At 43.4% G+C, this 15,656-nt stretch overlaps 1 protein-coding gene across 1 annotated transcript; it reads right to left on the bottom strand.

The window, feature by feature from the left end:
* Window positions 1–3,675: 3,675 nt before the first annotated feature.
* Window positions 3,676–14,273, bottom strand: ezh2 (enhancer of zeste 2 polycomb repressive complex 2 subunit). Its single transcript, XM_022767759.1, has 19 exons — window positions 14,191–14,273; window positions 9,930–10,059; window positions 9,527–9,655; window positions 9,304–9,423; window positions 8,859–8,979; window positions 8,549–8,711; window positions 8,324–8,410; window positions 7,474–7,637; window positions 7,187–7,278; window positions 6,599–6,836; window positions 5,976–6,142; window positions 5,729–5,864; window positions 5,498–5,623; window positions 5,210–5,388; window positions 4,994–5,089; window positions 4,526–4,607; window positions 4,216–4,296; window positions 4,051–4,135; window positions 3,676–3,818 (listed from the first exon to the last, which is right to left on the bottom strand). The coding sequence occupies exons 2-19, from the start codon at window positions 10,044–10,046 to the stop codon at window positions 3,758–3,760; spliced, it is 2,244 nt and encodes a 747-aa protein (XP_022623480.1). The 5' UTR covers window positions 10,047–10,059; window positions 14,191–14,273; the 3' UTR covers window positions 3,676–3,757.
* Between the last annotated feature and the right edge of the window lie 1,383 nt (window positions 14,274–15,656).

Raw genomic sequence — 15,656 nt, 5'->3', positions numbered from 1 at the left:
TAGTTCCCATTTTTTTTCATGCACATAAACGTCACACAATCTGAACTAACAGTTAAAACGCGTCTTCCCGCCTGGAGCTGATTCTCCAAACATTTCAGGATGTGTAGGAACCCGCAGGTGAAGCACCAGGTGTCAGGGTCCGGAGCCCCCCCCCCCCCCCCCGAAGTCTTTCGTCCATCGACCACAGACAACAACGCAACAGCACGAGACGTCCCTCTGTTTGTAATAAATTACAGGTGGAGAGCGAAGAAGGCGGAGAGGAAGAGGAACGTCTCCTCAGGAGGAAGATGAGGGGCGAAGAAATTCCCAAAAAAACAAAAAAAGAGAGAGGCTGGTATTGCTTCAAGTCGGTCAGACACCAGGCGGAGAGTCTGTGGCATCTTTGCAAGCACCAGAGTTCACATCAGAGAAGATACAAGAGTCAAAGTGTGATTGTTGGTACGTTATTAAAAGGCTTATTTCACAAGAGGAATGCTCCGAACACGAGTAAGGTAACATCAAACTGATTGGACATCACGTGGAGGAGGCAGTACAGTAATCTGAGGTCGTCCGACGGAGCGCCGCACGGACGACGACCACGACGACGAGGAAGTTACAGAGTCAGAGAGGATCCTCTGGTTGGGGGGGTGGGGGTGGGGGTGGGGTCAAAACGTCATCATGCAGAAAGTTAAGAGTGGTCACCGTTAATCAGCTGATCTACAGACAGGAAGTGGCGGGCGATCGGGTTAAGGACTCAAGGCACAGCAGAGAGCGGGAAATAACTGGTTCAACATCAACAAACACCTTTTAAGAGAAAAGTTTTCCCATCGCGCCTTCACTGTGCTCGACTCCAGAGTCCGGTCCAGGTACCTGGGCAGGTGTTCACCTCAGGGCTCAAACAATTAGTCAGTTAATCAATATTTCACCGATTAAAAGATAATTAATCATTAGTTTTTATAAAGAAATGTTGTTTCCAGCTTCTCTGTTAGAGATCACTGAAACTAGACAAAACTAAATATCTGAAGATCATGTTATTGATTATCAATCACCTCAACAATCTACAGATTAGCTGTTAGCTGCAGCTCTACTTCACCTGGTCTGCCTATAAACTGTATTTAACGTTTCATTAAATCTGAATTAATATCGTTAGGAGAGGGTGACAAAGATACGAACTATTTTATATCGTGATAAATTAAAATTAATAACAAATTTAAGCTTGAGGAGTTCATTTTAAACTTTGTTCCTGAGCTTTCGACCACATAAACAGAAAAATTAACAGTTTTGGTGATTAATTATAAGAAATCAGAGATAAATCATTCAACATTTGCCGTTTCTGGCTTCTCAAACGTGAGATTTGAAGACGTCTCCTCAGGCTGTCAGACCTGTGATGGGCGTTTTCCACTTTTTGTTTTTGAACACTTCATAGCCCAAACAACAAGTCAGTGATTTTATAAAGTAGATGAACTGGAAAGTTTCAGCTGCATCAGACGAAAACTCGAATGACTGAACGACAACCTGATCTGAGGCAGAGCTGCAGGAAATAACCTGGACTGGAGGACGAGCGGAGCACAGAGCTGCTGAGGAAAACAGGAACTACAACAGACGAGAGGAGAGACAGCAGAGCGTCAGACATGAATGAAAACCTTCATCGGTATCAGTCTGGGTTTGGTAGAAAGCACCGCCGCTCAGATATTCAGGACACTTCAACCACGACCAGAAGCAAAGGTTCACCTGTCTGTCTGTTGAGCTTCCTGTTGTGGTGGAGGTTTCTGAAGCGTTAGCACCTGAAGCAGCGTCACAAAGCAGAGTCAGGTCCAGATCCAGGAAAATAAAGCAAACACAGACTGTTGTTTTCAGAGGTGGGATTTACAGGATTCTCAGTTTGCTGTGAAGCGTCACGAGGAGCTCAAAACAGAACATTTCCTGTTTCCCCCTCACTGTTCACCACCGTCACTTCTCGGCTTTTATCACATTGTTTTTCGTTGTTTCTTCCTTCTTCACATTTTAAAATAAATCAGTAAAAGCTTAAAAAAAAAAAAAAAAACAGTTCCCATCCTGCCTGAAAATAAGTTTAGATTTTAAATTGGAGAAATTACTTTTGGAAATGACAAGAAGTGGAAGATTTGTGTCCGGAGACCAGAGACCGGATCTGATGAAGACCAGAACTGATGCCATGATATATATGATATATATATATATATTTTTTTTAACATGAGTATATCCGAGTCTAGAGCTGCAACAACCAACTGACAGAAAATGAACAAACAACTGTTTTAATTAACAATTAATTATATATATAATTATCAGGCAGAAATGCCAAAATATCGTCTGGTTTCAGTTTCTCCACTGTGACGTTTTCCTGTTTTTCTCTGTTTCACATCACTGAACTGAATCTCTGGGTTTCGGGCAGCTGATCGGACCAAACAGAACTCTGGGAAAATATGATGGGGATTATTAATTAATTAATTAATTAATTAACTATTTTCTGCCCCTTAGGGCCAAAGGATGAAACGATCAACTAAGAAAATTATTAAATTGATTAAAAAAATTAGTTGCAGGCGTCATCTAAAGCCACAGTTTGATTTTGTTTGATTATATAAAGTTTCTAAAATATATGTATATTGTTCTCACTTAGCTTCTACACAAAATCAAACAGTTGTGCAACAAGTGATTATTTACATTAACGATTAACCTGCAGATCGATTCTCGCTTGTCTTAGTAGGAAAAGAGTGAAAAATGCTCCTTTAGACTTCCTGTAATAACTCAGGAAGCCACTTGGGGGCAGAAGAAACACTGATGTGGTGAACTTACTAACAAGCAGTTGTTAATTTCCACATCCAGCAGTTACACAGCAACAATATCCTTCATGTGGAGTCGTGTTTGTGTGACCTGATGAATCTAAGTCCAATATTCCATCTGTTATCTCTGTTTGGTCTCCACCAGCTCCTGAAGGAAACATCTGGCTCGTTAGCTGCTAAATGCTAAAGAAGATTATTGATAATAGCTGCTTTAGCGTTTTGTACATTCAACCGTCCAAAACCTAAAGATTCCAGTTTCCTGTCACATCAGAAAAACAGAAAATCCAGCGACTTAAATAACTCTAAATTGTTGCAGAGTGACTGATCGTTTCAGCTTGAATCTAATCAGAAAACATCACGTGTTAAAGTGTTAACGCTCCTCGTCAGATCTGGTGTGACACTGCTTTGTGGACGCCCTCCTGTTTGACAGACAGACAGTGATGTGGCGCTCTGGTTCAGTTCACACTGTATATAAAAAAAAAAAAAGACACACACACCTGACCCACAGGTGGCCGCACACGGGCGCGGTACAAACAGAGTGCAGTCAGCTGTGTGAAAGCGGCTGGTGGAGGATTTTGGTCCCTGAAGCTTGAATTGAAAAGCCAGTTTTACAGACACACTGTGGAACACGTAATGTACAGAAATCTTAAAAAACGACAGACGAGTCAGTTCGTAGGTGATCGGCACCTTCAGCTGAGGGAAGATTTATGGAGCCGAAACTCCCGGCCCGACAGAAGTGGAAGATTTGTTGACAGGAAAAAAAAAAAAAAAAAAAAAATCACACGAAGAAAAATGAGAAACAGATATGAAAAGTGTTTTAAAAAAAACAGCAACAAAATTCTGCTTCAAATATTCCCAGTTTTCCTGAAGCTTTCTAGCATTTTGACAAGTCGTCTGGATTTCCTGAAGTGAAGGTGTGTTTGTTTGTGATTGTGTGTAAGGCCTTTGTGTCGCTGATCCACAGGAGGTAGAAGTCAGAATCAGGCGATCTCCATCTCCCGCTCGATCCCGACGTACTTCAGAGCGTCAGCCTGGCTGTACCTGAGACACAGACAGAGGTGTGTTCGTTAGCTTTATTTCTAAATGAATCCGACATTTCAGCTGCTTTTCTACTCTAAGACTGTTTAGATGGAAGCTGTAAACAAAACAAGATATTTGACTAAATCAACTTGGACGTTCAATCAAGAGAATATTCGACAGATTGATGAAGGCGTGAACGTTTCCCCGAGGTATCTCGTTCACGTTCACGATCTTCTCCCTCTTTGTCACTGACCTGTAGTCGAAGAAGAGCTCCTCTCCAGTCTGGATGGCTCTCTTGGCAAAGATCCCTATCCTGTGATCCCCGTTCACCATCATCACTGCAGACAGCACAGACAGGTGAGTGAGCACAGAGACATTTGTGTCGTGAACTTCACCATCATCATCCTCATCCTCTTACCTTTTGCATAGCAGTTAGGATTGACAGAGTGGTTGGCAAAGCGGATCTTGTTGCCTTTCCTCGTGGCATCAACAACAAAGTCTGAGGAGAAAAGACAAAAACGCTGAACACCTGGAGGGAAACCGACACACACTTGCTCTGATTTTATCTGGCGGTAAGTCACTCAGCTCCCTGCTTCTTTTAAAGCAGCAAATTATCACCTTTGAAGCTGTAGAAGTCTTTCAGACTCTTTAGATTCAGATTTCAAATACAGACATTTATCTATTCTGTAGACACCTTGAAACTGTGTGTGAGTGCGTGTGTGTGTTACCATTGTTGAGGTTGAAGAGGAAGCTGCACATGTATTTGTCGTAGACCTTGCCTCTGCGGTCTGCTTCATCCTGAGAGATAATCTGCGAAGACAGACGTCACAAGTTATTTATCGTATTTAAAATTGCTTCATCAGACTTGATTAGATTTCCTTTCTATTATACCTTCTATTATTCTATTTACACTTTGTTTGCAAAACTCTGTACTTTAATACACTTTAAGAGTTTTCCAGCCAAACAGAATCCATCTAAACAATCTTAATTTTGTTCTTTCAAAAGTAAAGAAAAGCAGCTGAAAGGTTGGATTTGGTTTTTTTTAATCAAATAGAATCTAAATTTTGCAGCTGTACAGTTTAATTTGAGATAATGAATCCAAAACTATCCGTTGGCAGCAGGTCGTCAGATGTCTGTAACAAACTCTCCACCTTTAACCCCGGACAGTCGACAGCACAGAAACAGTGAGGTCCTACCTCTCCACAGTACTCAGAGATGAACTCGTTCTTCTGGACCGGCTCTTTGATGAAGATCCCCCATCCTGCCACGTCTGACGGAGCCAGCAGCAGGTGCTGAGAGACGGAGGGAGGGGAAATGTAGTGTTTGAGCTAAAGGTCTGTTCTGGATATTTTGCTCCTGAACGTGCAGATGTTTGTGTTCAGTAAAAAGTCAGATGAAAGAGTGTGCGTCACCTTCTTGGCTCCTCTCTGGATGGAGCAGTTCTTGCAGGACACGTTCTTGCTGTCCCAGTGTTCTGCAGCGCCGCAGGTCAGGCACAGGTCGGGGTCACACTCCCTCACTGCCAGGTAGCAGGGACACTGCTTGGTGTTACACTGGGCTTTGCACCGACAACCCGGGAAACGGTTCTGACCTGCGTCCATGAAGCAGAAACATTAGACACCGAGAAGAAAATCTTCAACAACTGAACAAAATGTTTTTTTTTTCCCTCTGCGATAAAAGGTGAGTGTTTGCGTTCTTACACTCTGAGCTGCACTGGCAGAACTTTTCACAGAAGTTTTGAGCGGTGATGCAGGGGCAGGAGGAGTCACATGGCTGCCGTGGGTGGTCACATGGCTGGTAGTTATACACGTGATTGGACGAACCATCTGTGAGAGGATGGAAGACACACGGAGGTCAAATGGGTTTGTTTTCAATTCAGTTACCGGGTCAACACAGAGTTCCCCGCTTTCACAGACTGAGTGACCTCTGACCTTTCTTCAGCTGGATCTTCCTGCAGTGAGTGGCCCACAGTCTGTGTTTCCTCTTCTTCTTTCTAGGCGGCGTGTCCTCGTCTTCAGCGGGAGCCCGAGCGATGATGCTCGACTCCTTCACCCTGAACTCGTAAACCTGCAGGACGCCGTGGCGACAAAGTTAAGACTGTGTGTGTGTCTGTCGTCATTACAACCTAAAACTACCTGTAAGCAAAGACAACAGTGTAAACTACAACTGACGCCTCACCTGTCTGCAGGTCTTGGTGCCGATGAGCCGAGCGATGGCGCAGTAGTTGTCGTAGTACGTCCCGATGAGAACCCTGAACAGAGAGGCTTCGGCTCCACTCCACTCCACCGCTTCAGCCTCACCGGTCAGCTTCATCTTCACTGGAGTCTGACACCGTGAGTTACCCTCTGTGCGCGCACACACACACACACACACACACACACACACACACACACATAATCATTCAGTGTGTTTCCACTGCAGGAACTCCAGGAACTAAAGGAAGTCCCTGACATGAGGATTCAGGTTGAGGTTTGCAGGGACTGAGAAACACCTCGTTCATGAAAGACAAGTTCTCTCGTATCGAATTCAAGACGAGGGTCTGAGATTTCTTCTTCTCATTCAACTTTTAAAAAGAAAGTCTGGGTTTGTTGTCGAGAGGGAGACAGAACGTCTGTCGCTTCCTCTCGTGTGAAAACTACATTTCAAACACTGCAGTTGCTTCTTCAACTTTCTTTGGTCTAACTTACCTTTTCAAAACTAAATTAACACCTTTAAAGACCCACTTCAGCCTCTAACTGAGGAAACCTACATGTTCGAGTGAAAAACTGATCCTACTATAATGAGTGAGAGAGAGATTGTACCCGAGCTGCTGGTGTTCTCGTCCTTCTTGTCTTCGTCGTCTTTGTCGTTGTCCCTCTCGTCTTCTTTGCTGCCCTCGCGGTCGCTGTCTGTGTCTTTGGTTTCCGAGGAAACGGTGGGGGTGCTGGGCCGGCTGTTGCTGTTCGGCAGTCGTCCACGGCGACGGCCCACCGTGCGTTTGGAAGGCGTCTTGGCCCGCTCGGCGACCACACCCGCAGGATATTCCCTCACCATCCCATCCTGAGTAATCACACAATAACAACAGTGTCAGTGCCGCTGATACATTGATTACAGCTGCAACTAATGATTATTTTCACTATTATTTCATCTGCAGATTATTGTTTGAGTAATAAATGAATAGTTTTTTCTATAAAGTGACAGAAAATAGTGAAAATTGTCTGTTATAACGTCTTCAAAAGTCTTATATAGTCTGACCAACTGTTCAAACTCCAAAGATATTCAGGTTTCTATCACATGTGACGAGGAAAAGCCTCAAAATCTCACATTTAAGAAGCCAGTCAGTCAGAAGTCATATTTTTCTAACTACCACTGCTGTGATATTAAATGAATGCTTCGTGACTCACCTGCACCAGGTACATGTGGCAGTCGATGCCGCAGGGTTTACTCTCCACCAGGTTCTCCAAGTTCTTGCGCTTGTAGGTGTTTGGAGTTGCGTGGAAAGCTAAAAAAAGGAGGAGACATTAGACGCATGAGATGTGTCGATATGAGGCCTTCGTTTATTGTGGCTGCACCGACAATCCGGCGTTTTCTCTCCCGATATGATATTAAAGTCCGGGACAAAGAACGGTCATGATACCAGTCCAGCACATCAGATCAGTGCTTCCTTACTTTTTAAACTTTAAATGTTTGTACTTACGGTGGAGGAAGCAGTCGTATTTGAAGCAGCGTCTGCAGAACAGAGTGTGGAAGGAGTGCAGGCTCTGTTCGCGCTGCACGGAGCGAGCGTTGGGACCGTCGATGTTCGGTGTACACTCGGGTGGCAGCGCGCCGGGAAGCTGCTGCTCCGTCAGCTCCTTGTACCTAAAACACACACACACACACACAAAGACAGAATCAAAGATGAGACAAACCTCACTGGGAGACACATGCACTTCTACAGATGTGGAAAGAGAATAATTCATCCTGTCAAACAAGCCCATCATCGTCCTCCTGGTCTATACTTAGAGAATTGGGACACATCACATTTATATAAAGGGAGTAAACAAGACTCACTTCCATGTGAAGAGGAAACACCTGCTCTCTCCTAACAATGGAGTCACACTTAGAAGAATCAGTGTTTTGTAAACAACAATTTTTAGGACAAAAACATCTGCAAATCATGTTGCTGATCAGACGTCTGTGTGCGGACATCTTCCTTTGAAATAAGGAGATATTTCCACCACAAGACTCACAACATATCTGTAAATTCAGATTTAATGTGTGTAAGTTATTTCTCCTTCAGATTGAAAGAAAAATAAGATGAATATAAAGAAAATACAGCCTATAGAACATAATTACAATAACTAAATGTACCAGTCTGGCTCTAATTCATAGTATTTGTTCTGCAGAAAGTTAAAAAAAAAACTCTGTTTGGCTGCTGCTCCTGATTGGCTGTTGTATTATTAATATTATTATTATTATTGTTGACTTTATTCATATAAAAGAATCTGTCCCTCTGTTGCCGTCACAAGACAAACACAATCTGATACAAAGAAAAACCCACTAACTTCTCTTTGAGCTCCTCGGTGGAGCCCTTGTCGGGGAACATGGAGGAGATGGCTTCGAAAATCTTGTCGGAGGGAAACTTCTTGCTGCTGTCATTGCTGGTTCGGCCTGGAGACGACACACAGGGCACAAAAACAACCACGGGGTCGGCGTCAGTCACCCAGGTTTATAGCTTCACTGCTTTCTACAAATGTCGGCAGACGGACTCACTCTCGCTGTTCATGAGCCCGTCCTTGTGGGGGTCCTCCGGGTGCTCCTTGCCGTCACACAGCTCCATCTTGTCGACCTTGAAGTCCTGCTCTTCCTCCTCGTCGTCGTCCTCGTTGTCGCTGTACTGTGACAGAGCGTTGACCAACTCCACGAAGATCTCGTCGTTGATGAAGCCGCACTCTGCGCCAACACAAGACGTGCATTAAATGTCTTCATAGACCCACCACTACGAAACCGTTTAGTTCATTAAACCATCTACAAATTTACGATCCAATGAGAAGTTCTTGTCGACAGGTATTGTTTACCCCAGCGTCCACTGTCCCTCACCTCTGTCTCCGTGGACTTTGCCGTCGTAGTTCTTAATGAGCTCCTCTATGAACGTGCCATCCTGGTCCAGGATCTCGTCTCCCATGTAGGGGATGTTATGGAGCACCGTCTCGTCCTCCACCTGATGCCGAAAATCAACAAAACAAACGTTAAACACACAGAAACAGCTGGAGCGAAAACCGTCCCAACCAAACTAGACACAAAAATACTATAAATTACATTCTACACCATGTTTTCCACTACACAGTGAGGCACTCACAACTTTGAACTTCTGTTAAATGCTGTTATAAGTCTGATTTTATCATTTTATTTTACAGTTTTTAAAGTTTTCCATTTTACATCAATGTTTTTAACTTGTTTTTATGTTCATTTTATGTCTTTTCATGTGAAATAAAGTTTATTACTATTATAATAATACTTGCAGCTATTACAAGTCGATACGCACCATGAAGTTCTGCTGCAGCGGTGACCACGAGTACATGACCGGGACCGAGGCCACGGCGTTGAGTGTCTTCAGGGGGATGACCTGCCTGGGGAACTCAGAGAAACCGCTGTCCACCGTACACTGTACAGAACAACAGACAAGAGTAAGAACACTTCCTCTACACCTTCACAGACACCTTTTTCTTTTCTTTTCTTTTTTTTACATGTCAGTTTAATCCGCTGACCTCTCGGGTGCCTCTTAAGGAGCTGACAGACGTCATGATGTGAACAGGCTGGATTCGCCTGGTCTTCCACTCCTGGTTCAGAATGTCAGTCCGCTCCATGATTTTCTGCCGATTGGTGTTGAACATGCTCTGTAAGAGTTAAAAATAAGTTTAAATCAACTGTAAAGAATAAAAGACAAAGAGACGTATCAGGATCAGACAACTGCCAGAAAGCACCAAAATCTGACGGGACGCTGCTGAGGTCGTTCAGCACCAACAACAACAATCATTTGTACCAGTATTTTGGCTGGTGAGAACTTCCTATTGTTGTTTCTATCATTCTATTATCGTTGAATGATGTAGATGGGCGTCGACTTCCCCAAATATCTGCAGTGTGTGTGCGAAGGTCTGTGCGTGGACTAACCTTGACCTCGTCGGCCCGTCTGAAGCGTTTGAGCTGCCGGAGCCTCATGTACTCAGACTTCACCCTCCTCTTCCAGCAAGCAGGACCTTTCTCCGACCGCTTCCCTGTGAGCACCATGATCAACCTGCAGCTAAACAGAAGAAGACGAAGGTTTCTACACAATGAATGCATCCACGTATTTTCACTCTTTGCCACGACTTATCGTTTTAGCCCACACTGTGAGGCTGACACATAAAGAAACCAATTCCATGACCGCCTGAGGTCCTGCTTTTGATTCGCTCTAGCCTTTCATATAGTCAATGCTGAAATATTTGAGACTTTTGCATTGATAATCATCTTCCACTTGTAGATACAAGCCAGTTTTCTCCCCAAGGACAAGCCAAACTTCAGAAGCCTGGCATGTCATTAGACAGAAGTTATTGTGTTTTTGGAGGATACGTCTATAATCCTCAAAGACACTTTTATCTTGCTGGTACGATCGATAGTGTTTGCTGCACAGTAATAGATTTTTAACATGTTTCACAAAGAGCACCAGCCTGGAGTTAAATATCTAGACGGTGGATTTGTACAGCACAACACCAAAGACAAAATGCTGTATCAGAATATATGAAATATATTTCTGTTTTGCATCAAATAAGAAAAAGCAAAGAAATTAGGATGTAATCTCAAACTGCCATCTTCCTTTGGTTTAAAAGAGTACAGGAGAACAGAACGGTGGTTTATACAGCATCTGTGACTGCGACATAATAAACCATGCGTAAGTAATTAGATGAGGCACAAACTGGCTCCTGATACCACCACACAGATCACAACTCTGAAGAGGAAAAATTACCTCATAAACTGTGTAAATTAACATCTCTTGAATCTTTTGGACAGTGTGCAAGATCTTTTTCTTGTCATTTCGTAAAATCATTCTGGTTGAATTTGGACTTAAATTTCTAAGTACACATGTCTACACAGCAGTGTGGTGTCCCCAGATCACCTTATAAAAAGATCAAGTCCAATAATCAGACTTAACTGCCACTTTGTTTTCTCTTTGAAATGCAGAGAAAGAAGGGCTGTAATTCAGATGTCTGAGAGTAGGCTGGCTTAAAGAGACACAGGAACAACATATAAAAACAACTTGTATTCAGTTCCCACTTTTGTTCAAATGCTGACATTGAAGATGGTTTAAATGCAGGTGACAGGATTTTCCTGACCCTTTTGCCAAGTCTGCTGTTCACTTGGGGAAGTTGAGCAGGAAGTGTTCACTCTTATGTTCTTTCATGACTCTTTGTGTAAACTGCAACAGTTGTTTTGTCCATGTGTAGCTACAAGATCCATCTGTCACCCCGGTAGTCAGCGTGAGTCGCTGCCTCCCAGCTTGGCCAGTCTGACTCAAATCTCACACTTTCGATTAGACATGTCAGACAGCTGTCATGGAGACATGCTGGTAAGCTATCTGTCACATTGTGACGTGTGGAGATTTGGACTGATACAACACATTTTGCCATATTTAATCCTCCAAGCACCAACTGAATTAAGATTACAGAGTTTCAGTATATCCTCATCTGCCAATAAGATCTTACAGGGACATAGCTATTAATATATAGGCTACTCTCATTATAACCACCTCAGTAACACCACAAACAACAGCCTCCAAAATTACCATAAAGTTCAATCACCCATCTAAAACAGTCAATAAAAGTGAATGACAACTTTCATGACGGTAGAATTTACTAAAGTAACCTTGGTGTACTTTAAACTGCCACCTGATTGTATGTATATGAATCTCCTTCTCAACATGTGGCTGGTTTAACATGACTTCACTGTGATATGTGAGAAAATCTTCCCTTAAGTGACCAACATGTTACAGTGACGCTGACATCGATGTGTTAAGTGTCAATCATCTCTTTTCATTCAATAATGGACCGTCTCTCACATGTCATCATTGGTGGAAGAAGTACTCTGATCTTTTACTTATATAAAAGTATTAATAAGACGGTGTAGAAATACTCATGCATTTAAAAGTACCAAAAGTAAAAGTACTCGTTGGGAAGAATCGCCTATTAGCCCATTTCAGAATCTCATATTTTGACGACCCTCTCCGATCATGCCTCTCCCTGCAGGAGCCTGATGGGTGGAGTTCGGTCATCAGGAGGATTCAGCTCACCTGGACTGGCTGCACTATAAAAGCTGGTGGCAGTCAGCCAGTCTGTCTCTCTCAGTTTCCACCCTGTTTGGTTTTTTTTAATATATTTTTACTTATAACTCATGTGTGATCTTCCCTCCTTTGTCCAGCCTCGAGCCATGTTGTGACAAATTGGAGGCTCGTCTGGGATAAAGTAGTTTGGTATGATGAAGCTTATTCTCTGTGGTCATTTGACCTAGTTTGGTTTGTATTGTGCTACCCCCTGTGGCAATGGGGGTTCACCAATTAGTATGTAGGCATTTGGTGCTTTGGTGTGGTTTCATCTGCTTCCTTGTTCAAATTAATCTGGGAAGCAGTGTTTTTTGTTTTGTTTTTTTTCTTTTGAGGGGAGAGCATTATTTTAGTCGTTCTTGTCTCTGTTTTGGTTGAAACATGTTACTCCGTTGTGCATTGTGTTGGTTTAAGGTGTCCATTTGGTTACATGAGTTTTTCCGAATTAGGTTTTGGTGCGGTGACAGTGGGCAGAGCTATATGCTCAGGATCACATCCATGGCTTCCTGGGGGTAACTGTATAGTTGGGACTTTCTGGACCCACTGGTTTTCAGTGAATAAGTACTTTTGTATTAGGTTTGTTTAATGATGGGGGTTGGTTACCTTCCCAGTTTGTTGTCATGTGGTCAGGGATTGGGCCTTGACACAGACACTGTCCGGATGCATTGTCTTTGGTGTTGTGGAGTCAGGGAGTTGACCTTGACAGACACACACAATTGTCTAGTGCACTGTCCTACATGGTTCTGTTCTGCCTTTTACCTCTGCTCATATCTACCATAATCTGGCCTGTCTCCCTTTCTAGTCTTAAAGATGCTTCCTATGGTACCAAGGTTGCAGATGCTTGAGGGTGGACAGGCTGGAGGAACCTGCAGTATGGATGAGGTTTCTGGCAGGGATTGGTGGGATGTGTACTTTTGGTATTTGACATGGATTTCAACTTCTTTGTTCAACAGGGAAGAGAAACAAAATAACTTTCGGTGTGGAATGAAGCTTTTAAATGTAACTTGCCAACATTGTTTTCCCAGTTTCGGGGTGCGTGGCGGAACCACTCTTATGAGGGGGGAATGTGACGACCCTCTCTGATCAGGCCTCTCCCTGCAGGAGCCTGATGGGTGGAGTTCAGCTATCAGGAGGCTTCAGCTCACCTGGACTGGCTGCACTATATACACTGGTGGCAGTCAGCCAGTCTGTTCACTGGTTTCCACCCTGTTTCGTTTTGCTTTTTGTTTTGCCTTTAGACTGATTTCCCTTTTTAGGTCTGTGAAATAAACTTATTTTTAGTAATTACTCAGGTGTGGTCTTCCCTCCTTTGTCCAGCCTTGAGCTGGGTTATGACAATATATACATTTAGCGCTGCCACAAGTAATCGATTACTTGTCAACTATTTTGATTATCAAATACTTGTTTTTGGTCATTTTTCAATCAAAACTGCAAAACATTTGCTGGTTCAAGTTTCTCAATTGTGAGGATTTGGTGCTTTTCTCTGTTGAATATCTTTGTAAACTGAGAGTTTTGGACTGTACAGTACATTACTTGAGTAAATGTTCAGTTACTTCCCAACACTGTCTTGTGTATACTACTATACACTACAACTATACACTGCAAGCAACAACATGTACAGCAACGTCCAGAAATAGCTTAATTTGGGTTGGCGATCACTGGGTGAGCTAGCTACAAAATAACAAGCAAGCCTAAAGCTACCGATAGCTTGCCGATGTCGTGCCAACTTTGTGTAGCCCTCCCCCCCTCCACCACCTTAAAAAAAAAAAAAAAAAGGGTTTCCCCTCGCAAACAAACCATTTCACCATGGTCCAAAATATAGGGGAATGTGGCTCATCCACAAGTCTTAGTTTACACTTTGTCATAAACGTTTTCCTCCCTGTAACTGCGCTATAAAAAGTTGGGGAATCAATTCTGACAGGCATACAAAATTTGGCACGAAATCCCGGCGAGCTAGCTAACAGTTGGTTAGTTAACAAAGATTGAGGCATCCACAAAGCATCAAGAACAAACCCGGGCCATTTGAATCGCAACAAAAGCGCTGGAAATAAAGATAGCGACATTGACAGCTGCCCTTACCTGCACAGGAGGGTCAGTCCTCATTCAATGGAGTTATTCGGGATCGATATGACAAACACGGGCAAAGTCGTCCTTTGTGTTCGGGATTAGCTGGCTCCGTGTTCCGGCTAGCTGTAACGTTAGCTCGTCGGCTAGTTAGCAGTTAGCTCAGGAGGAGGGAGCGATTCACTTTGCGCGACACCGGCTTTACGTACCCAGAGTCGGCAACCAGAAGAATATGCCGTCCCCCCCACTTTAGGTCTGGCTTTAGCAGTTAAGACGGAGCGTTTGTGGATGGGAATCACACAGTTTAATTTCACCCTGCCTGTCAATTTTGAAACAATTTCAATGTTTCCGCCTCGGCGCTGCTACGGTTCAAACTGCTCACCGTCTCACACTCACCGCCCACTACGGCTGCAGCAGATTCAAGAGGCGCCAAACGTTTGGGCCAATCACAGGAACCGACGTTAGGTTTTCTCAGTGTCGCGAAACGCGATTCGTCGTGTTGTAGGAAGGCGCTAGCCAATGAGACCTAGGGCTGCGGTGGGGGCCCTGTAACGGGGACATGTGGATAGGTTCCCTTTGTTCTCTCATCTGTCAACGGAATAAAAATAAAAACACTAAACAGTTTGTTTGACAGAGGCATTTTTAACGTCCCTACTTGATCTTTCATTTGCCACGAGTGTCAGTTAAGCATGTCAGTTGTCACATTCGTGTCGTTGAGCTAAAAAAAGGTTGCGCCGACTGAAATCAAGTCGAAAATCTATTTATATCCTGCTGTTTTTAATTTATTTTACGGAAAAATGGAGGCACATTGTCTCATTTGTTGTCTTCTGATCGTGTGTTAATAAACCCGTCACCTCGACAGCGTCTCAAACAGCCGCAGCCTCCTCCACCTGCCCCTGCTCTGCTGACAGCTCAGGTGGGGGCACGAGCGGAGGTGACAGCTCTTGACCTCGCGCTCGGCGGCTCCGATGTTATGGCGGGAAATGTTAAACAGCGTCAGTTTATTAAGAAAACACGCACGAAGACTGTGAACCAAGCGAGTTTGTCAAATGAGTACGATTCTCTGTCCACAGACAGCAAGGGCAAGGGTCGGCGAGTTTATTTAACCCCGCCCACTCTACACAGCCATTGGCTGACAGTTAGAGGGGTCTTCATGCTGCGTTCTTCACCCACGGAAATAGAAGTTACAGTGAAGGTACATTTATGAGTTATGTTCAACAACAACAAAACAGATTTGTGGTTAGATTTAGCGGTTTTTCCTCAAACAAAAACTTTATTATTATTTAGCTGGAAAAATTGGTTTACAGACAGATATTAAAAATACAGGTCACAGCAATAAACAGATGTCAATGGATACCAACAATCAATGGTCAAGGACATAAAAAAATTAAATACAAACATTGTTATTCGTATTATTATAATTATTCTCATTATTATTTCCCATTACCCTTTTAGCACATCATCTAGTATGGAATATTAAA

This window comes from Seriola dumerili, unplaced genomic scaffold (genome assembly GCF_002260705.1).
Source record: "Seriola dumerili isolate Sdu_G_001 unplaced genomic scaffold, Sdu_1.0 BDQW01001298.1, whole genome shotgun sequence".
Classification (NCBI taxonomy): Eukaryota; Metazoa; Chordata; class Actinopteri; order Carangiformes; family Carangidae; genus Seriola; species Seriola dumerili.
Note: the sequence above shows the minus strand (reverse complement) of the source record. Positions and strands in the feature narration are given on the sequence as shown.